Consider the following 22,549-nt stretch of genomic DNA (forward strand, 5'->3'; position numbering starts at 1 on the left):
ACTGTAAAATTGCTGAAGACTTAGCTGAAGACATTCAAACACAATCACTTGCTCTTTAGGGCAAGTGCCCAAGGACCTGCACTTGGTTTGCATAGAATAATGCAATTCAGGAAGAAATCCAATTACTGAGCTAATTATCACCTTGGATGAGTGGTAACAACCAAATTTAAAGCAAAAGGCCACTGGAGGAAAGCCCAAATCATCCACTAGTCCCAAAAGTTCACTTTGAGAGGTCCTCGTTGACAGTGAAAAGCCCAGGAGTAAAGGCGTCGCTAGTTTGATTGTTAGGCACAGTGTATTATAGCTTAATGCAATGCAAATTCCCATTGCCTTCAAGAGGTACAAACATAGCTTTGGTTACTAATAATTGTGGAAATTTTTTTAAAGTCCAGAATGGATTACCTGACTGAATTTATTCAACTGAACTGAATTTCAGGAGGGAAGTTTGCTTTACAAACTGTCTATATTATCCTCCGTCTTAAAAAAAATTAAAATTATGCTTCAAAATATCTGTATAAAGCTTTGAGTTTTTCTGGTAGTGTCTGAAAAGGTAAATCCTTTCTTGTCTCATGTCCTGAGGCCCGTGTTTTAGCTGCTTAAGCAATTATTACTGTGCTTGGAATAGAGGATAAAGCTGCAATGGAGCCCGGTTTTGTTTTGTTTGTGAGAGCTGTTCAGTTTCCTTCCCTTCTTCCCAGTCAGGCTGTGTTGTCCATCTCCGAGTGTCCTGAAGCACTTGTGATTTTCCCTGATTGTTTCATGCATCTTTCTCTCAAAGGAAAAAAAAAGGGGGGGGAAGAAATGAAGCCAGAGCTGCATGCTGGGCAAAAGGATTCCTACTTACTATAGATTAGAATTTTCTGAAGTATTGCTTGATTTGTATGAGTCTCAATATTTCTCAAGAACAGAAACGCTTTATAGGTTGGTAAAAAATTGGGGTAAAGAATAGTATTGACTTGTACCTCATACTGCCACACTGATTTCAGAGGGACTGAAAGTTAATAAGGAGTCTCATAATCTTAAAACATATGCACGTGGAAATCAGCAGCGTTTCTCTGCTGAGAATAGAAAATTGATTGAATTCCATAACCTAATCTTTATGCTAACTCTTGCATATGTTGCACTTGCAGGTGGATGTATATCAGGGTAGAAGAATTCTGACAACCTTTTTGAAGTAAAATCATTCTTTCTGTTTTGAACTGCTTAGAAGGCCCTCCCCCTGTTGCCATTTTCTGTTGCATAGGAAATGGAAATTGCAATTACAATAAGCTGAGCCAACCAGAGGCAGGAAGATAAATAATACATCAAATAAAATGTTAATCGCTGTAGATAATGTACTAATGTTAATTACAAATAATTCTAATTAAGACTCATATTCTCTCCAACTGTATTTCTTGCAAAGTAAAGAACATGCCTTTTTAAAGCAGAAATCAGTTGCTGGTAGGGAGTAGAAGTAAAGCAATTCTGTTCCTCTACGGAAGGCTGTGTGCAATTTTTCTGTTGGTCGGTTTTCCACAGCTTTTTAGGGTAGGCTGTAGAGAGTGGATGAAGAGGCTTTCTAACATTGGGGACATCAATGGCATCCCTCTCCCAGTTGGCTTCAGCATGAGCTTATAGCTTCAGCTCAGAAACTTCCAACATTTTAAATAACTTGTATATTGACACACAAAATCCTGGGAGCCAATACTGCGATGAGGACATACAGGCTCCCAGAGAGTCTCTGTTGTGCTTCAAAGAGAACGTTACCCTGGGTTTACACCGTCCTTTTTCAGTGTTATTTAAACTGTCTGAAAGCCTCCGATATAACTTACACCCTCTTTGCCGCAGTCTTCCTTTGGCCATGTCTAAGTTCTCAGAGCGAGTAGCTAAATTTGGGCTAAGTTGACCGGCCAGCCTGTTCAAAAATCTCCACTGTACTCCACCCTAATGAGCCAGACCCCAGCCAGTCCCACCTGGCCATGCCATCCTCATCACAGTTTGACAAAGGACATGATGAGGACTGTGTCTGGGTCTCTCCCTCGGGTCCTGTGCCAGGAGAGATGGTGCCTTGGCACATTTCCCTTTTGTTTGCAGGCCGGTGAACAGATGAGACTCTCACCACTGCCACATGTAACCTTACGCTGACTGTGGTTTAGGGCAAACAGCTTTGTCTTTCCCCATTTTCTGTTTTAACCTCATTTACCAAAGAATGATAACATTTACGTATCTGGTTGATAGGCCTTCTGCTAAGGCTAGTGATTGAGGGCAAAACTCAAGACAGTATTCTTAATGAAGTGTCCTGATATCATAAAGCACCACTGCCAGAGCAGTATTTCAGGGAAATTTATATTTACTATAGCATTTCTGTTAGCCAGGCTTTCACTTGTACCCTGAAGGCTTGGGAGATGGACGCTTGGGAGGTGCTTTGGACTTTTAGTGTTGAATATCCCTAGTCACCACAACAACTGTCTGTATGGAATAAGACCCTGTAATTTACTCTTTTTCAAGTGATAAGAATGTCCAGGGACTCTCTCGTCGCTGCCTAGCTAAATATAAAACATAAAGTGATTCTTGTTGTTGTTTTTCCATAGATGTTATACACCCACAGAAATGTTTTTGCACAAAGAAAACCCCTTGAGTCCAGCTGTTTCCCTTAAGGCTTAAAAGGGAAGAGAGACTGATTTAATATGCTTTCTATTCAGTGTTTTGGTAGCACCTGGATGATGTGCTTCTGGAGCCAGTTCAATTATTTAAGTATGTAGTGTTGTGTATTATCACAGATGCCAAATTCTGAATGGACTCTGCCCCACAAGAAGGAAAATGAGGAAGAAAGAGTTTGAGGAAAAGGAGGAGGGGACACAGACACTTTTGTTTTGTGTGCTGATAAGCTACCATATCAATAGCAATACTGAACTAAAATAACTATATATGCCTACTTGGAGTAAACCAATGAACGGATTATAGTGTGAACTGCATAATGATATAAACACAGAGTGAAAAGATACATTAAAAAGAAAGTAAAAATGTGGGTTTGGGAGAATCTTATTTAAAAAAAAAAAAAAAAATTGGCTGTACAACATGTCTTTATTTCCAGCACCAAAAGATCGGACCATTCCAACACCAGACTGGCAATTCAGATCGAAAAGGATGCAGGTATGGCCTGGGAGTTTGGGTGTTTGCTTGATTTGCAAAATGTGATGTATTTACACCATCGAGGCTTTGCCTGGGAAGCTGAAGAGATGCAAAGAGTTTAAATGTTGTGTGAACAAACCAGAGCATTTTAAATGTAGCGGAGCACCGGACTCGATAAGTAAATTAGCTCTAGAGTTATGTGTAGCTGATCAGATAGCTGCTGGGCTGTGAATTGCTTGGTTAATCATGACATTGCTGTTTGTGCAGAGTATGCAGCAGACACCCTAGCTAGACTCTAAGGTCAGCTGTGAGCAGGGAAAGGTCTTGGAAAAAAGCAGCAGGTTAACGGTGCCCATACTGCTGAGCAGTTTGGGCTTGACAGGTAGCTCCTCTTCCCTGGAGAGAAATCTTTTTTGGAGAGGGAGGAAAGGGAAATTGGAAAATTTGCAGGAGGGGGTAAAAGAAAGGAGTAGGAAAGATGGTGGGTTTGTCCTCTGGGTATTGGTGCATTAAATGAGCTCCGACTTTGGCAATGTAAAGCACCTTCCTGGGCTGCACTGAGTGGTTCCCGTGAGACTGGGAAATGAGAGCATTTTTTGACAAGTCAGTGGATGTGGAGAGTGTGTGGTACCTCCGCTGATGCTCTTCAGCACCTGGCGGGACAGAGCCCTTCCCAGGGGAAACCGATACCAGTGTTTTCATGCCAAATCCCAGACCCAGTGAGAGAGGCCAGCGCTTCATAGATAGGTTTCTTCTGCTTGTGTTCTGCGCCTGATTTTATTTTGCCACTGAGGTGTCAGGGCTTGTATTGTGGAGCTATAAGTTTACATTGTAATTATTGTTATCATATTTTTATCCTCCCTCCCCCCTTTATCCTTACCCATTACATCAGTAGCATGAATACACATCTTCAAGCAGAAATGGGTGTAATCCAGGGTGTCCAAGAAGGTGAGAGAGGTATTAGCAGTTTGAGGCATATATAGTGTTCCTTCATTATTTATCGTTTCAAGGTAGGGAGTTAAGATGTTTCCCAAGGCCATTCTGTCATCTGATAGCAATAACCTTTAGCATTATTATATATGCTAATAAGTTAATTATGTTTTAAACCCCATAGCTCAAGCAAAACATTCCTTTTGTGTGTGTGCTTAAAAGATTCATTTTATGACTCATTTAGATTTTGACCAACTATATTCTAGAAGGTGTATAGCTGAGTATGTCTGTATGTGCATACACACCTGCACGTACAAACATACCAGGGCTGGATGCATAATGGCCATGGTGATGAGAATCATCGTAGTAACACGCCCACTCCTCTTCTCGTATTGAGGAGCAATTTGTAGGGGAAGCTATAGCCTGTCATCCTCTGGAATTTTTTCTCCATGTTAGATCTGCTTCTAAATATGCACATACATAAATATGCATGTGTACCTGTACATATGTATCCAGATACACTCTCATGTATACAAATACACCTACAAGATGTTGGTTTGTACATGTGTATCTATTCATGCACCAGCATTTTAAAAGTATTGGAAGGTGACGCACTGACACATTATAGAAAAGAAAAGCAGTTCTCATGTCAAGCATATATTATGTAAAAGAGTACAAGCACAAAACACCACATTGGATTATGTGGCAGTGTGTTAGCATTTGTGAGAGGTTCATTCCCTTTCACTTTATAATCACCATCATAAAGTGCTACTTTTAATCCAGTTAAATGCCATAGGCCTTTATGAGATGACACTTCTAGACTGTGATTGGGTGTTTTTCACCTGGACAATTGGTCCAACCAACATGTAATTGGACAGCTACTATTTTTAAAGAAGTGGTAGCAATTCTAGTGGTGAATGAACCTTGTTTCATTCTTTCTCAATATACTATATCTTCATTTTAAGTACCAACAGATAATTCATGGACAAAGCCTTGAAAAAATTCCTGGAGGACTAAAAGAAAAAAATCCCAACAAAATTACTGGAAGCTGTGTGACTGAATTCTTTAAAAATCTCAGAAATAATACTCAGATTTAAGCTTATATACTGAAATAATCATGATTTCTTGTTTCTTAAAATTAAGAACACGTAGATATTAACTTAGCATTGCAGAGACTTTCAGTGGAGCCAAAAAATTCTTGCTGTTGTAAAACATGAAGGTGATTTGATTCAGTCTGAAATACATGTTATCACTGATTTTATATTCTATTTACAACATTGTTGATATTAAACAAAAGTTTCAGGCCTGATTCTCTGAAAGACTAAAAACCACCTAGGAAATGTAGATTGTATAAAGTATCAGGAAGATATCATCCAACTAGAGGAAGAAGCTTTATGCAGGAATAAAAAAGAACATGGGATTTTATGCAGAATGGCTTAGCGTATTATAAATTTTATTCTTTACAAATATGTGCTGCTCTGGTTGTAGGAAATGATGACAATAATCTCAACTCCATTTTTTATGAGCATTTGACAAGATCTCTGCAGGAGTCTCTTTGTGGAGATTTGATTCTGGGCCGCTGGGGAAACTACAACACAGGAGACTGTTTTATTCTGGCATCGGATTATTTAAATGCCTTTGTGCACTTGATCGAAATTGGAAATGGCCTTGTCACCTTTCAGCTCAGAGGGCTGGAATTTCGAGGTAAGGACCCCTGATGATTTAAATAACAACAAAAACAGCAACGAACCCTGTCTGGCTTTTTAATCTATCACGACTCTATAGTAGGACATAGAGTTTAAGGACCTTTCTCTCTATCTTTTTACAGATATTTGTCTGTCTAAAACCTCTGTACTTCTTTGTATCATTAGTTGATTGACAGTGTTTTGGAACCTAGATGTTAAGAAATTTGAAGTCATGTTCTGCAGTACCATAAGACATTCAGAAAGAAGGCATGTTGAGTTATTTGCTTGGTTCACAGATCTTTTAGTTTATACTTAGTTATGTTTGCAGATTATTTCTTTCCCGCCATAACCATGAAAACTGAAGGTGTTCTTAAAATTGTTCAACCCTCCAAACTTGTCTTTGAAAAAAACCCAAATATCATAAGACCCAAATATCATGTGTCAGATCATGCAAGATGCCAGTGCTGAGATGGTCTCCATCACAGTAGAACAGGAGAGGAGAAGCAAGTCAATCGGGGCTTCGTATTTCTCTTATTTAGGAAGTGCTGACTTCACTTGAAGGAGGGACCTCACTTTCATCCTGTTCAGTATATTCCTCTATCAGGACAATCCTCTTTAAGGAATGGCAATTGCATCCCCTTCCTCGGTGGTGTGGCTTTTGTGAGGCCAGTTGCTCCTAGTGTCACATTCCTGTCCTTTTGTCTGTTGTTGTCCCTAGAGTAGGAAGAAAAATGGAAGTAAAACCACAAAACTTTTTTAAACAGCTTTTAAATTTTGCTCATGCTACACATATTGGCTGCTTGGGTTTGTAACCTTTCAAAGATACCACTTTGCAATTGCAGGTCATGGGAGTTTTGAAATCCCAGAACAAACAGCTTCCCAGGCTCAAGGGCTGAGCATCTAATGGGCAATGTGTAGAGGAGTGTATGATCAAGGCAACTTTTCAACAAGGCTGAGTATGAGAAAATAGGAGACAGACTGGCCCTTTGAATGCACTTAGGTGTGGGAGGATTAGACTAGGAAATAACATGCGTGGGCTCAAGTCTTGGCTCTGTGACAGATGGCCTGTAGGATATTGAACAGGTTGTGGTAAATGCTTGACGTTCACTTTTCTTCCTGTATGGTGGGGACAAAGATAACGCTCTCGTATCTTAAGAAAAGTTATGTAGAAAACAGTAAATACCTGAAACAGCTCGGTATTGTAGTACCTGAAGAGATACCTATTCAGTACAAAGGCAAACTGTAAGGAAAAGCAACTGGAAGGGAAGAGAAAGAATTTGTTTATCAGCCTTATAATTTCTTGTTGTTCGTGATGATGATGATGTACATGTGGCTCTGTGGCTTTCTTCAACTTCAAAGACATCAGTGCAAGTACTATCTCCTCCTTGTCTGCCCCCAAGGTAAGCAGTGGTACTGCTGTGTCAGGGATAGGGACTGAGGTTAAGTACCCTATAGAGTCCACAGGTGGAAAGCTTTTTTTGGGTGGATTTGGAATTTGCTATTACTTCTTTCAAATCCAGGCCAGACAAATACAGATTTATGTTGTTCTGCAAGAACAGTTAAATATTGTGGCAGTTCAAATCTCTTAGTTACAGTACCACTGGTTTCACAGGCTGGTAAATCTCGGAAAAAAATCCTTTTTTTTTTTTTTTTTTTTTTTTTTTAAGACAGTTTTAGTCAGCCTGTCATATATGGTTCCTCTTAGGTTGCTCACAGTTATAATTCTTCATGGAAACTCTGTGAAGTCAAAAATTAGTTCATTTGTTTCTGCAGATCTGAAAAGAAAAGTGATTTCCAGGAGGGATTTATGTATGTTAAAGAAGAGACATATCTTGGATAACGTTGACATTTAGTTCGGATTTTTGGGGATTTTGAGTAAGCAGGACCATGTACGTTGCCATTAACTTGCATTCTAATTTCAGAAAATTATCTTTGGTGATCAACCTTTTGTGTTAACATAGTTCACTGTAGGATTTGAAACAACAGAAGAAAGAAATCTCACTTCCATGCTTAAATTACATGAGTTTTGTGAGTGGGTTTTTTTTTCCTCTGTGCAGTTGCCACCTACTGCTGGGTCCCTCTCCATCATCACCATCCCCAGGCAGTTCAAGAAAAGTAAATCTTGGAAACAGAGATGAAAAAATCTCAGAGGATCCTCAAACCACATGCTAGCTGGATAAAAAGATCAGGAGCCTAGCAGATGGGCTTAGTGAACTGGAAGTTGAATGGTGAACAACCAGATAGCTTTGTTTCAAAGTGGTTTGGGAAGACTTTATTTGAGTTTGAGCCAGGATGGTTCATTAGCAGGCAAGTGCCATTTTGCATTTGGATCTGAGAGCAAAGCTCAAAAATTGCTCAGAGTATCATTGGGGGAAGAGACTCCCCAATACTGGAAGGAGAAGAAAAGGATGGAAATGGGAGGGAAATGGACTCCCCCTCTTCTCTTCTCTGAACCCACCGGATGATGCTATTCCAAGAATAAGAGAAAATGCGTAGTTAGTTTGTGTCCTCACAGACATAGCATGTAAGGAAGGTTTCTCCAGCTTTCAGAATATTCTCTCCAGGTAGAGAAGTTATGGGAGGAGAAATTAGGAGTGTGTCGGTATTGTTACTACATTGTTTAGCCTGGAACAGAGAAGCCATGTAGGATTGAATAAAGACACATCCCCGAGGAAAGAACAGCTCAAACATGTAGGATTTGACATGCCATGTGAGCGTTGAACCCCACTGGACCATGCAGAATGGGTGCCAGAGAATCTACGTGCATTACAAGCCTGCTTACAGATGGAATAGGAGGAACAGAGGAGCCCAGAGGGGAACCAGGCACAAGCCAGATAATATGGATGGACTTCATGGACTCCAAAGCGTGGGCAGATAGTCTGCTGTGTGCCCAGGGGAGACTTGCTGAGGTGGTGTGCTGACCCCAGAGGGTTGCTCGTCTCTCCAGGTAACCCATGAGGGCTGCTGTGCTTTAGGAAAACTACGCTGCAGTACCATGCCCTTCCCATAACAGGTTTTGTCCTCGTGTCAACAAGGCCCCGCCGGACACACGGCACTCTGTTGCAGTAAAAGGAGCCAGAAGGGCTGGCCTGAAGGCAGAAGCTGCCGAAGGGGACAGGCCAAGAGCTGTCCTGAGGAGACTCTGTGAAAGCTGAGACTGAGCTGAAAGTCTTCCTTGGAAGGTTTTCTTTGCCCCTTCCGTTGAGCGGGATCGCTGCCTGCAGGGGCAGGGAGTCAGAGCGGGCTGCCCCCGGGCCGCACCAGGAGCCATCTCCCGCACGGACTAGGCACGTTCTTCCCCATTTCAAACCTTGCAGATGGCGGAGTGGGGGTACAACTGTATACAGTAGGATTTTTTCTGCCTAAGTGGGAAGAGTGTGTGTGACTGCCCTGGAAGAACCTGGTGGTTTATGAAGTCAAGAGGCAGTCGTTAAGCACTAGGCTCGTTTCCTCTGCTTTGGGCATCTTACATTCCTATTCTTAGTTGCCTGGTCATGCACTGTTTTTCACATAGGACCCTGATTCCTTTCACTATACAGAATGGTTTCCCACAAGGAGGGGAAAAAGGGCTAGAGGAGGAACTTGAAATCTGTACTTTCTGAGCTTTGGCAGTTTGACTTCATTTTCAAATGAGTAATTTTAATTGAGGGCCCTAAAAATCTGCTGTTCTTTAAATAGTAAATCTATGTTTGCTTTGGAAATGAGTGAATCACAACAGTGTTCTCTGTGTCTGTGACTGTTTTCTCTTTGTGAGTAAACCAAAAGCAATATTTGCATTGTGGAGCTCTGGATTTTCCTACGAGTGTTTCTCATTGTGGTAGCTGAAGAGCGGTGCCGGCAGTATTGCCGAAGAAGGGGTCACAGAGTCTTCTGTATTTAAGTGTACTGGGGGCAGGAGGTACAGCCTCCCCAGTTTGCAGTCCAGCCTAACTGAGAGTTGGCATTAGAAACCACTGATTCAGATGCCTTTCTAACTGTATGTAATAGAAGCATTTGGCTCAGCTTTTAAATGAAAAAAAAAAAAAAACCAACAAAAAAACCAAACCCAACCAAACCCCTGCAGGCTGGGTAAGAAGATACAGACTGAGCGGACTGGAAGAAGAGAGTCAGCAAAGCTGGGATTCCTCTCATCCATTTTTAGTCCTGTTCAAATTAAGCGCCTTGTATGAATTAGTTCTTCAATCTCTCTTTCTCCGGACAGAGAGGGGATGTGCCTCCATCGTGTTATTCATCCTGTGTGTAAAGAAGCGGGGAGGCTCAATACCTCCAGGCATTGAGAGGAGACACCCAGCTCCTCCTTTACCAAAAACGAAGAGAGGGTGGTAATTAAAACTTTCAGGTAGCTTGCACGTTGGTGTGGGGGGAATCAAGCCCTTCGGTAACTTAACTCTACTGACTGTGTTAGACCACAGCGGTATGCTAAAAGCAGCCTGCCAGAAGAAATACATAATGTATCATTTAATTTGAAAGGAACAGACAGGGGAAAACCCACAATCGGGGAACAAGCAGAAAGAATGTCAAAATATCTAGCTCCCGCAAGTTCCCTGTAGAACAAGGAAGACTTAAAATATTTTCCTGTTTAGTCTGTGCCTCTACAAAATGTCTTTTGGAGAATATCCAGTTAGGCGTTACATGTGCAGAAATTACTTATGGATGGTGATGCTGAAATCTTGAGGAGCTGTTTTCTAACTCCTGCCCGGTATTCTTCAATCATGTAATTAACTTCTAAATCTCTGCTGTGATTTTTTGTTACTGCATGTTGCACGTGCAATATTCATGCTTCACTTGGAACTGCATTAGATGAATCAAGGAAAGAAGCGCAGAGCAGACACAGATGTAATTGTACGTAGTGGAAGGCAGCTGTGACAGCAGGATGGGATCGCCTGTGGGGCTTTCTCTGTGTTAGCTAGCTTATTTCCCACGCAAAATGGTGTATGAACGCAGCCAGTTTAGGGTATACGCTTTAGGCACAGTAATCATGTCTAAGAAATAAGGACAGTTACTCATTTCTGCAGTGTATGTGTATGCTGTATAGTTTTATTACAGTAGCAAGTACATTACCAGTGTAAGGAATATTTATTGATGTTTGATTCTTGTGTCTGAAGGCTCTGTAGCACTGGCAAGAATCATTCTTTATTTAAAGAGTGATTGGAACTTTCACTTTTTGCTTTTACAAATTGCTTCTTGCTGTTGGGAAATAAAAGTGCCCGCCTTCATGTTTTTCCGGAGTCTACACTTGAAGTATGTTCAGTATATGAACCAGACCATCTAAAGGTATTGATAAATTAGGAGGAGTTCAGAGAAAAGCAGCCATTTTTAACACATCTCTTTGGAGAAAAGGTTAAAAACCAAAAGTACATTGTTTGTGGGAAAGAACAAAAGCTGAGAGACACAATGCTCAGAAATATTGGAGGTATGAACAGAAAGGATGCAAAGGGGTTTCCTTAATCTTGGTGATTTAATTGGGAAGAATGGCATGAAACAGGGAAGACGATACTTTATGTTGAATGCAGGAAATCTGTGATGTACAAGTCTTTCTAGGTGTACAATAATGCTTCAGCAGTGGAAACAATCTATGAATTTCAAATAGGCTTAGAATAGTTTCTGTAACACAGACTAGAATAAATATTTGATGTCTTTTTTTCCCTTTCCTCCTTTCCACAATTTTATGTGTATATATGGGTGCACTGGAGAGGGCTTCTGGAAGGAAGGAAGGAAGGAAAATATTGTTAGGTGCACTACTACAACGTTTTTATTGAGAAAATGTCTTTGCCAGAAACAAAATGTTGCATCTTGCATTGCACTCCAAAAGAGGTGAAATGAGAGGGTTTCATGGTGTTTGGTAGCTGAAGTTTAACAGCTAGCATCCTTATGGGCTTCCATAATGTGTCTCTGTGGACTAAGAAAAGGAAAGGTTTCTGAGGAGAGGGGATGCCTGTTATTAGACCGACTGATCTGGTTTGAAAACCACACTATTTTTCAGGCATACAAGCACCTGAAGCAGCTGAAAACCAAACCACAGTTTTATAACTAATAGCTTTGATGTTTGAGAAATTGATACTGTCTTTTTAAGTCCTGAGATTTTTCTTTGAAACAACCTGAGACTATCAGAGCCTGTAAATTACTGTTCTGAATCCCAATTCCACAAGGAAAAGAGCAGGAAGGAGCAAAACCAGTTGCTGGTTTCCAGAATGTGTCCAGTTCTGGGGTTCATGAGTTTCTGTTTGGGAGCTCAGTTCACTCCTTTTTGAAGTATTTGTTTTTCTGTGTTTCTGGAGCTACATACGATGCTTTTTCAGGAGAGGATGGCCTTTCAATGGCTGTAATTATGCTCTTTGTGCTTCCATTGGGTGATAACTTGCTGTTTATTAAGATGCTATGCTGAGCCTTATCCATCAGAATTTGGGAATACTCAGATTTGCAGCAGAGCTCAGGGGAGCACAGTCAGATAGTTCCAGTGTAATGCATATATTTGTAAAATATTCACGTGCATGATTTTGCCAAATGAATGGTGAGCAACCAGGCATTTTTGTGGAGTTGTCGATGACGAGACCTGGCCTACAAAAGGAGTTACCTTGGGCTTCAGTCCATCTTCGTGGCTCCCATCTCCATATCCAGCTCCATCTCTCAGACTTAACACCTGGTTAAATCCCCTGGTCCCAAACTGGTTGTTGGGGTCACAGAATTTAAAGCTTGAAGTGCCTAGTGCAGGAGAGTGATTTATGATCTTCTTAATGTCTGTGGGTTGGGGTTAGTGCATGAGCCCTATAAACCCTTTCTATGTACATTTGCACCCTAGCTTATTACAGGTCAGCAATCCTTAGTGCTCAAGCTATCGCTACCTTCAGCCACAATAATTAGTCCCCATTCTGGATGTGTTATTAAACTGAAGTGTTTTATGGAAATTAAAAGAAGTATGTGATTGTGTTATGGGATTTTCTTTCTGGCCCTTCAGAACGGAAAAATGCTTTTCTTTTCACTTACTGAGTTTTCAAAATTGAATTCAAAAGCACTCCGATTTCAGCCTTAAATTCTAGGAGGCTGGGTGGTCATTAATTTAGATGTATTTTATGTGTCCTCTCGAAGCGAGATTACAGTCTTCAGTTTCAATTTTCTCATTTCCATTTAGGTCAGATCATTCTGGCAGAGCAGAAGTCAGTCCTCAAATCCTGATGCGTCAGGAAAATAGAAAGAGCTCCAAGTTCTCACCCTGGTTTTCTCCTGAGCTCACATAGATTGACCTTGCTTTGTTCAGCTGGCACATGTTTTTGCATTGATGGATTTTTGGCAACCATCCAGTGTTAGATCTTACAAACGAATCGGTCTCATCTATACTAGCAAAGGTCACAGTGAATGTTTAAGCTTGAGTGAAGTGTGAGAGCTTATTTTCTTTCTACTGCAGAAAGAAATGTAAAAAAAAATGTTTTCCCTCAGATTTTAAAATCACTAATTACCGGTGAAAACATCTTCCTGTGTTTTAATATTTAATGGTACTACACTTAATTATATTGCAGAACTGAAGTGCACGTTCTGCTCCCTGCTCTTTGGTTTTATGAATAATTCTCTCAGTTGCTTGAACTTGATAATTTTTTGAGAAGCAATATAAAAATTGTCATTTAAATCATCAGCTTATATACACAAAAGTTTAAGGTCACCCTTCTGTAAAAGATGTACACAAATGCTTAGCTTCATTTACAGTGACTTGTCCCTTTTGGCTTGATGCATAAAGCTGAGCACATGCTCTTAAGTCTCTGCAGTACCAGTGTCTAGAGTAATGAACCAAAAAGATTGATGTAGGCACTGGTAAAATGAAATTTCTCAGTAACATGCAAATCTGTGGCATTGAAGTCCAGCCAGTGCATTATGGATTAAAGTAAGGCTCAATTAAAGATGAGAGAAAATTACTGGCAGTCTTTCTAGAACTGACTGCAAGAATTGGGAGGGAACCAACATGTACTTGAGCATCAAGCCTGCATTTCGTCTTTGCAGACTTGAGTCCTTTTACTAGATGTTGTTTGGAAATTCTAATCATCAGCATGGTGGCAGGAATAGGGATTTGGTGTTTTGGCAGAGCACTGGCCATGGCTCAGGTTACACTTTTAAACTTAACAGGGATACCCCAGAGGCTCTGCAAGCAGTCAGGACACCAAATCCCCAAGGTGGTAGTACCCAAGTCCATCAAACAGCTTTTGTTAAGCAAGTGCATGTTCGCCAGATGTGGGATTGCACAGCCTTGATTTCATTCTTTGGAATAAATCTGCAAAATGACCACATGAGCTCCTTTGGTTGGTTCCCAGGGCTTTTGTAATAACACGGCCCCAGTTAGAATGTCTCTCACTCTCCAAGTTCAATGTTGATTGCTCCCACTGTAGTACAATTTTAACTTCTGTTGATTAAAATTACCTAGCAAAGATGACTTGGAGCATTTTTACCTGTTGAATTTACCTGAGAATGCAAATAATTGTTCTGGCATCTTGTTCTGTTTGTCATGCATGTGATGACAGCTTCCTTCAAACATTGAGGGTCTCTTAAATCCGCCTATTATTTGCCTTGCCAGCCTCTTTAGGCCCCATATTTTACATAATATATGGCTGAAGAAAACTAGTAATTAGAGAATCTGCAGTAATAATATTTGGTGTTTATTAATAGAGATAATACAGAGAGCACATAGAAACAGCCAGCATTCTATAGGAATGAAATGTGCTATTTCCATACCAAAACAAACAAAAAAAGAATTCAAGGATAGAGTTACATAGGCTGAGCAAAGCCATCTTTAATTCCCTTAGTTGTAAGGGGATCACTGGCAGTTGTTTATTAGGTTTGTGTTTTTCATCAGTTATAAACATTGGCAATACTTAATTTAGCACCTGGGATGAAGATGTATCTTCTTTTGAATTCAGTTTAATACCGAGAGACCTTTAAACTTTCAAAAATCAACATAGCAGTAGTAGTAACAGCACCAGCACTGAGTAGTTATTTTACTCTTTTCAAGCCATGTATAAAAGAATATGCCTTTCCATACTTCAGTTTGAGTACGATGTCTTTTGACATGACTTCAGAAAAGCATCCACTGACCCAGAGCAGTTGCTGCTGAGTTGCTGTTGAGCAATAAGTGTTAATTCATGTAGAAATCTGTGAAATACAAAGCAGAAGCAGACCAGTTCATGCCCAGTCCAACTGGAAATGTCAGCTTGATAGGTCATGTTTCGGACTTTGCGGCAGTGTTTGAAAGGAAAGACATTTATATTTGGGTGACTTGAAGGCATTTAATAATTTGTCATATTGTATATGCCTGAAGTCTAAGGAAGAATACATATCAGTGAGTGAACAACACTGGGTACACAGTGTAAATTTTCACTCATAGAAAACTGAACAGAGAATACTGGAATATACTGGATCTTTTCCCCCCCCCATCTCTACAATCCTGTTTTTTCTCACACGTTTCCTTCAGAACTTTCTATGCTTTTTTTCTTGTATGTTTTTGCTTGCTGGATGTATTTTAGAAAGTGTCCAGGCAGAAAAGAGAAGGTGATAACCAATACTTTAACATATTTTGTTATATTTTGAAAGGCTTTTCTTAGTGCAGAGAAAGGAATATTCCGGGTGCTACTTCTATGGGTAGAAACGAAAGTCCACACACAGCTTGTTGACCAGACAGTTGTGATGGGACCGGGATAGACAGTCGAGGGTACAGCGACTGTCATGACACTCCACAGAAAGGCCTTTGGGATGCTGCCTTGCTCCAGGCTCTCTTTCGGGCTGCTGGCAAACTGCAGGGGATTGGAGCTGACGCTGTAGTCTTTCCTGGTCCAATGTTCAGGTGACGAACATGGCCAAATTCTTCTCCCTTTTACAGTGACACAATGGAACAGGTCTGTTGGTCCTGGCGGGGGGGGGGTTCATAGCTGTTGAACTGCAGGACGGTGTCTAGCACCTTCCTCTCCTGTCGAGACCGTTTGGAAGCTGACAGAGCCAGCTCCCTCGTGGGGTGATACTGAACCTTTGGTGAAAAGCCCATGCTTTCCATGTTACACCATAGGTGTAACTTGCATCATAGGAGATGGCCTTGAAAGATGGTTTATGTACAAATTCAGTGGAGAGTAAGCTCTGCAACAGCCCACAGAGAGTAAATTTTAAAAAGATCTATACATCAAGATCTCATGTATTTTGAGAACAGTGGGGGGAGCACATAGGCGTCCACCTCAGTTTTGATTTGCAGTGCCCTACATGGTGTTGAAACCACATTCATAGATTTTAAATCCTGAAAGGCTCAGCTTGACCATCTAGTGTGCACAGCACAGGCCAGAAATGCAGTCTGCAGAGCAGATATATTATTGTTTCTGCATCTGCCTCATGACTTCTTTATGAGTTAACATCTCTTTTTCAGAAAGATTTACTCTATTTTGATCTAAAGCCTATGTAATAGGCTAATTAGAAAGCTGTTCTGTCCTCGTGATACAGTGCCACTAGTGCTATTCATTAGAGATGTTTGATCCAGAGTAGCATTTACTCCGGTGGGGGAGAGAACAACCCGGTGGATTTTATTTTTGGAACTTGCTTTCCAAGATAGTTTGGTAAACCCAGATTTTACAAGTGCTCCAACACACTGTAAAATCTTTGTTTGCATCCTGTATGTTATTTGAAGAAGCAGACTGAGACTTGGATCAATTTGCTTAATGTGCCTGATGGAGCGAGACTCTTTATTGTTGCTTCCTGGTGAGTTTTTATTAAGGCAGAAGCTGTAGTCTGTAGTTTAGCTCAGCTCAGAACCGAATGCCTAGAACATTAGATCAGGCCCTTTTGGCTTTTGTAGGTGATAGTAAATAAATAATGTACAGCTCTTTATTTGCTACTGTGCGTGGATCAATTGGCACATCTAATTTGTTGCCATAGCTCTTCCTATTAGATTTTTGCTAAGTGCCTAGAGCCTTCAATCATACTTTTTCAGCTTGGAAGAAGTCCTTTGTTTCCTCCTGCCCCAATAACTGGCAGCATACTCTCTTTTTCTCACTGCCAAGGGACATATTGCCAGCAGAGAGAAGTGGAAGCTATTACAGAAGGAGATGAAGACAATGAAGGCTGCTGCTGTTGTAAGCCTGGGCACTTGCCTCACTTGTTATCATGTAATGCAGCCTTTAACCTGCGATGGCTGACATGGGAAATAACACGAACCCAGTACATCCTGGAAGGATATAGCATCATTGATAACAACGCTGCAACAATGCTGCAAGTGTTTGATCTGCGGAGAATACTTATCAGATACTATATAAAGGTAAACTCTTTGGTAAAGTGTACTTCCTCAGCAGGTTTGTCAAATAGAAAGAATACTGGCAGTCTATAGAAGAAAGAGCATTTGAAGTTTTTGACTTTATATTTATTCATTTGCACTGCTGGCAGTCAGACTGACTTGATCTTAGGTAGGGATAATTAATTCATATCTCCCTTTGCTATATTTGATTCTGACGACTTATACCTACAGTTTGTACAGAAAATCACAGGCACGCTTAAGCAGAAATTAAGAAGGTGAGTTAACATCCTGTAGCGATAAAGTCAGAGGAAGCATTCTTACAAGGCAAAACTTCACTGGCAGTTTGTTATTTCTTCTTGACTTGGCCTTTCCACTCTTTTTTCTGGCAAAAAAAAAAAAAAAATCAACAAGCATAAAGTTCTTGGGAAATCTCTGATGAGCTGTTTCTCAAATGTACTTTTTTAGTAGAGCAAACACCCTTCTTACCTGCTGTTTTACATATATACCACAATACACTTGAAGTTGTTTTATTCCATTGATTAAACAGCAATTCATTTACATCACTTCTATATTTGCACTGTTATTAAGATCACAATGACCACACAGATATTAATTTGTCAAAATAATTGAACCTTATAGTCTAGCAAGTCGTCTTCATCCTCTGCCAAATGGTTTCCAGTCCAGCAAATGAAGAAATTGCTGGGTTTTCTTGTCTTCTACTGAAACAACAAGGGCCAAATGCTGCCTCCTGTGCCACTGGTACTACCATGAAGCCAGTTACTAAGGCTCCCAACCATCCCTGACATCTCCTCCCTGCTTACATCTCTGCAATTGTAAAAATCCTGTCAACCTTAGAGAGAGACCTGTTGTAAATAAATTAATCACCTTTTTTTTTTTTTTTGCAAGTGAGCCGATGCAGTAAAAACAAGATCATTGCCTCACAAAGCTGCTTTGATCATGCAGTCGATTACTTTGTAAAATGCAGACTGGGATTTCATAAATAATTTTACAGGCAGTAGAGCCTGGTAACCAACCTGCTTTGTTTAATTAACTAATTAGAAACAAAACTGCAGGTGAGCATGTTTTTTTCATTTTAGAAGTGGGTTTTGTGGCTATAAATTAAATTGTTTTTAAGCAATGTGTCTAAACTGAAAAAAATCCCCTTCTTTAAACTGAAGTGAATACATTGGTACAATTGCTTTGCTTTACTTTAAAAGGTAACCTGAATCACCTGAACATAAACTGATGCAAGCTGATATATGACTCAGCTTTTGAATGACAAATGAGACTGAAAAAAAATCCCAGTCTAAGCTGCAATCAAATCAGCAGCTTATTAGTTTAAAGCAGTGAAGAATTGTGCTTTATAAACTATTTTAGTGCCTTTAAGTCACCTAATATGTAGAGGACTGGTGGAAAGTGTGAGGTTTATCACATGGGAAGTAAAACTTAACTTAAAGGTAGCTCGGTGCTTCTGGTTCTGAACACACCTGAGAAGCAGCTGACATAGGTAAGATCGCTTAGACAAACTTTTGTCCCTTATGATACAGGGGTGGTTAATTGATCCTGTTTTGAGTAAAAGGGAGGTGGGTTAAATGATCCCCACACTACTGAGGTATGCTGTGGCTCCATCTCTGCTGTATGCAGATTTTGGTATGTCCACCACCTACAGCTTTGAAGGTGTGAAAATGGAATCTCTTTTGGCTTTATTTAGTTGAGCTGGTACTATAACACTGCATTGACAGATCCTCGTTCTCAGAAAGGTGTCAGTCCTTTAATCTACTTCTCTTCTTAGGGAACGATGAAGAGAAGATAGTAGTAACCTGTTGGCAGCTTCAATATTAGCCTGGGCTGGGGCTCCCTTCAGCGAAGGGAGAGCGCGCTCAGGAGAGCCCTTCTTTAGAATGACACTTCCCAGAAGAAAGCTAGATGGAGATTTTCTTCTCCTATTCTTCAAGTTATTAGTTTCTTCCATAAACAGGAGCTTTGATAAGATTCGGTAAAATCCTTAGTACAGCCTCGGAAGGTGAGAAGATTATATTATGTATCAGATCAGTTTTCATCCTGTTTACTTAGTACTTACCTCCAGATAAACAATATCAGAAACAGAGGTGAGAATTCATTCCTTCCCCAGCTCTTTCATATGGGGAATCTTGAGCTGTAAAGACCTTGTGCAATTTCACTGCGAACATTTTAAAGCCCTGACACTTTCTTTTTAACGGTGTAGGAAACTAATTGTAAGAACTCCTCTAGTTAGTGCAGTATTCAGGTCACATAAATCACAAACTCAGAAAACACTTAGGCTGGAGTTTCAGCAGCAACTGCACTTCCTTTGCACTGAACATTTGGAGTGCTTCTAGTTTATTCTTTGTAGCTTACAATATTGTAAATATTTACCATATTATTTCTGAATTGCCGTACAGCTGAGGAAGTACTTGTGCACAAAACATAGCTAGGAGGAGCTACTAAGAGCAGAATTTAATTAGGTGGCAGAATTTTTTGCTATTTCTGTGTCTGATTGCGACCCTGATTTTTTTTTTTTCGGAGCTGAATCTGCTTCTTTGTAAACACAGGTGAGAATATAAAAAAAGCAAACTCTATTTTGAAGATCAACAAAGATAACGTATGCTTTGTTTCAGTTCTCCTATCCTTCAAGAATACTTACCATATTGGTCTTTTAAACAATGAGTTGCACTGAATGTCTTATTCCTAATGTATTTATTTCATTTGCAGTTTCACTGACGGCCTAGAAAGGCCCATATTTCTTCTTATAAAAAAATTTTTATTCTCCACAAGTAAAGTGGGTCAGCTCCTGTAGCCCTTCTGCATATATTTTGAAATAATTTCCTGCCCAACTACTGTGATATTTTTCCCTTGTGCCTCCTCCATCTCTTCTCAATATGTTCTTATTTAAACGTCTTTTAGCATTCAAGAAGTCTGCATTTGCCGAGTGCTGTGTTTTCAGCTCCTATTGTTTCTGCATGAATCTTTTTAAAAGAGTGTGTTGTTCTCCACATGCCAAGAAAGTAAGGGCCCTTCCTCATTCTGTATCTGTCTGACTTGTCTTTTTCCTCTGGAGCTTAATTGTCCTCTTGCTTGTGTATTTTTGTACAATTTGAAAGATAAACTATGGAGGGCATCTGGGATTTTTAAAAGGGCTGGTAGTGCTTCTGCCTTTTTAATCCATCATATTTTCATTTTATACATTTATTTGCCTAATAATGTTTCCATTGCATGGGTAAAGTAGAACTACATCATCTTCAGTCACGTTCACTTGCCCCTTGTTTGCTTTGGAATCCAATTCTAAATTAGTATCTTTTATTAAAACAAAAATTATACTAATAAAACATTATAATGGGACTTTCCAGCTGATGCCACTTTTCTTTGCGGCACTGGAACTTCTCCTTAAGTTTTATATTCTTTTGAAAATCAGCTTTAAATTTGGCTCAGATTTTTTTTTAAATTATTATTTTATTTTATTTTATTTATTATTTTCATGGCTCCAGACACAGCGCTTAGAAGAACTTAAACTTAGAAACTCAGGCATGGATATGAGATACGAGTGTTGCTGCTTTCTAATGTTTCTTCATTCGGTAAAAGAGCTCCTGCTGAATGCTGCTCCTCCTTCAGTGCTTTAAAAGCAAACTCAGTTACATCAGTTATCAGCTTCTTAATCTGACATATAAGAAAAAATGCATTATTCTTTACTTGCCTCATTGACAAATAACAAAAATAGTGATGCTACTAAATGCAGAAGGAAAACAGCAATTAAAACAGAGGTTTTCAGACCTGTGTTGTACACAGCTGTCAAATCTCACCTTTGTGGTTCAATTGTGGTGGAACTGGTTTTGTTACAGAATTAGGAAAGCTTTGTCCCCAGAAAACAGGAAGTCCATGGAGGAAAAAGAGTTCTGTGTTGAGCATGTGACCATGTACTACTGTTTTTTCAAAATACACCTAAACTTTTATCGATGTCACCTTCTTGCTGATAGACTCTAGAACCACACAGATATTCAGTAATTAACATGTCTGAATGCTGGAACCCTGTATGCTTATCATAGTCTGTTGTTTGTATTAATTTTTCTGTAACGCAGAAGAATATTAAAAATCTGACTTCTTTTTCTGTTGTCTGCTATTTAGATATCCGTTATTATCATCTTTCTAACTTGAACAGTTTTGTGAAGCAATTATGCCAAGCAGTAAAAAATAGGAAAAATAGGTACCATTATAGGTAGTTAATGTGGTCCTATTTGATTTATTCTCTAGAGTGACTAACATTTGCACATTTTGTCAACAGAGTATAATATACTTTACAGCAAGTTCTCCCAAAATCCTGGACTGGATAAAAGATGAATCCATCCAAAAGATACTGCAGCCTTATGCAAAGTGGCATTATATTGAACGTGACCTTGCAATGTTTAACATTAACATAGATGAAGATTATGTTCCCTGTCTCCAAGGAATAACAAGAGCTAGTTTCTGCAGTGTTTATCTGGACTGGATTCAGTTCTGTGCTAGAAAAAGGGTAGAGGTAAGCTTGCATTGGTTTTTTTAGTAGTAGTAGTTTTAATTCTTGGGATAGGAGTTAAATGATGCATGGGTAGTCTTTTGCTCGCTCAGGATTAATACAATAAAATTGATTTTATTTAAGCTGTCAGATTTAACATAAAATATATGTTTTGTGGAATGCAAAAACATATTTTGGAGACTACTCTTGTGCAAAAACTAGAGTTTTAAGGAGTGTTGGTCTTTGAATACAGAACCAATTCCTTATTGTGCACACTTCCAACACAATTAATTTCCTCAGCTCTAGAAAGCGTGGATATAACAAGAGCTTGCAGAAGTACTGCTAGAGCAGGCTCCATTCAGGGAATGTCACCAGAGCATGACTGTTCCTTCAGTGTTGCCAGTGTACATTTGCCAAACGTTTGTGATGTTTGTGTATCCTTTCCAAAAATTTGCCTATATTTGGGTACTTCAGATGGTAGGGAAGTGCATAACAAACTCACTGCTAGTATAGGTCCCCTCTGAGAGCTCATAATTCAAATGTGAACCATGCCACAAAACCGTGTGAAATTACCTTGCAGCTCTAAAAGGTCAAGGGCCCGTTTACAGCTACACATTCACATGCTTTGAGCCGCTAAGATTACTGATGGTCAGCAATCGTTTATCGGAAATGCACTACTGTATTTCTGTAGAATACTCAAAATAGCCCAGAGGGAGAATACAGTTTCGAACAAGCATATTCCCTTCATTTAATTTTCTGATTATTGCTGATGATGGCAAAAAATGAGAAGTGTATCTTTCCTGGCCACCATGCGCTATTATTTATGCATTTTTCATTCAGGATCACTGGGTGCACATCCCATTTGCTACCACTGACCTTAGCTGGCGTAACACTGCTGAATTTTAATGTTTCTTCTCTGCTTCAGTTCCTTCTCACGTCTCTAACCCTGAATACCATTCCACCGGTTCCTCTGCATATCATCACATTGATATTGTTTTCATTGAATTGTCTGAGCCTTCCCCACCATCTCCTCCTACTAGGAATATTTCATCTCTTTTCTTTCCCATCTCC

The 22,549-nt window shown here is 39.8% G+C and overlaps 1 protein-coding gene across 1 annotated transcript in view; it reads left to right on the forward strand.

The window, feature by feature from the left end:
* The window catches only part of PCNXL2 (pecanex-like 2 (Drosophila)), a 157,046-nt gene that overhangs the window by 114,989 nt on the left and 19,508 nt on the right, over positions 1-22,549 (forward strand). The window contains exons 24-27 of the mRNA XM_010562953.1: positions 3,074-3,132; positions 5,530-5,745; positions 16,745-16,998; positions 21,269-21,502. Of these exons, the coding sequence (XP_010561255.1) occupies positions 3,074-3,132; positions 5,530-5,745; positions 16,745-16,998; positions 21,269-21,502 (763 nt within the window). The remainder of the gene's footprint in view (positions 1-3,073; positions 3,133-5,529; positions 5,746-16,744; positions 16,999-21,268; positions 21,503-22,549) is intronic.

The sequence above is a fragment of the Haliaeetus leucocephalus genome, unplaced genomic scaffold, assembly GCF_000737465.1.
Source record: "Haliaeetus leucocephalus isolate CR32 unplaced genomic scaffold, Haliaeetus_leucocephalus-4.0 Scaffold162, whole genome shotgun sequence".
In the NCBI taxonomy this organism is placed as follows: domain Eukaryota; kingdom Metazoa; phylum Chordata; class Aves; order Accipitriformes; family Accipitridae; genus Haliaeetus; species Haliaeetus leucocephalus.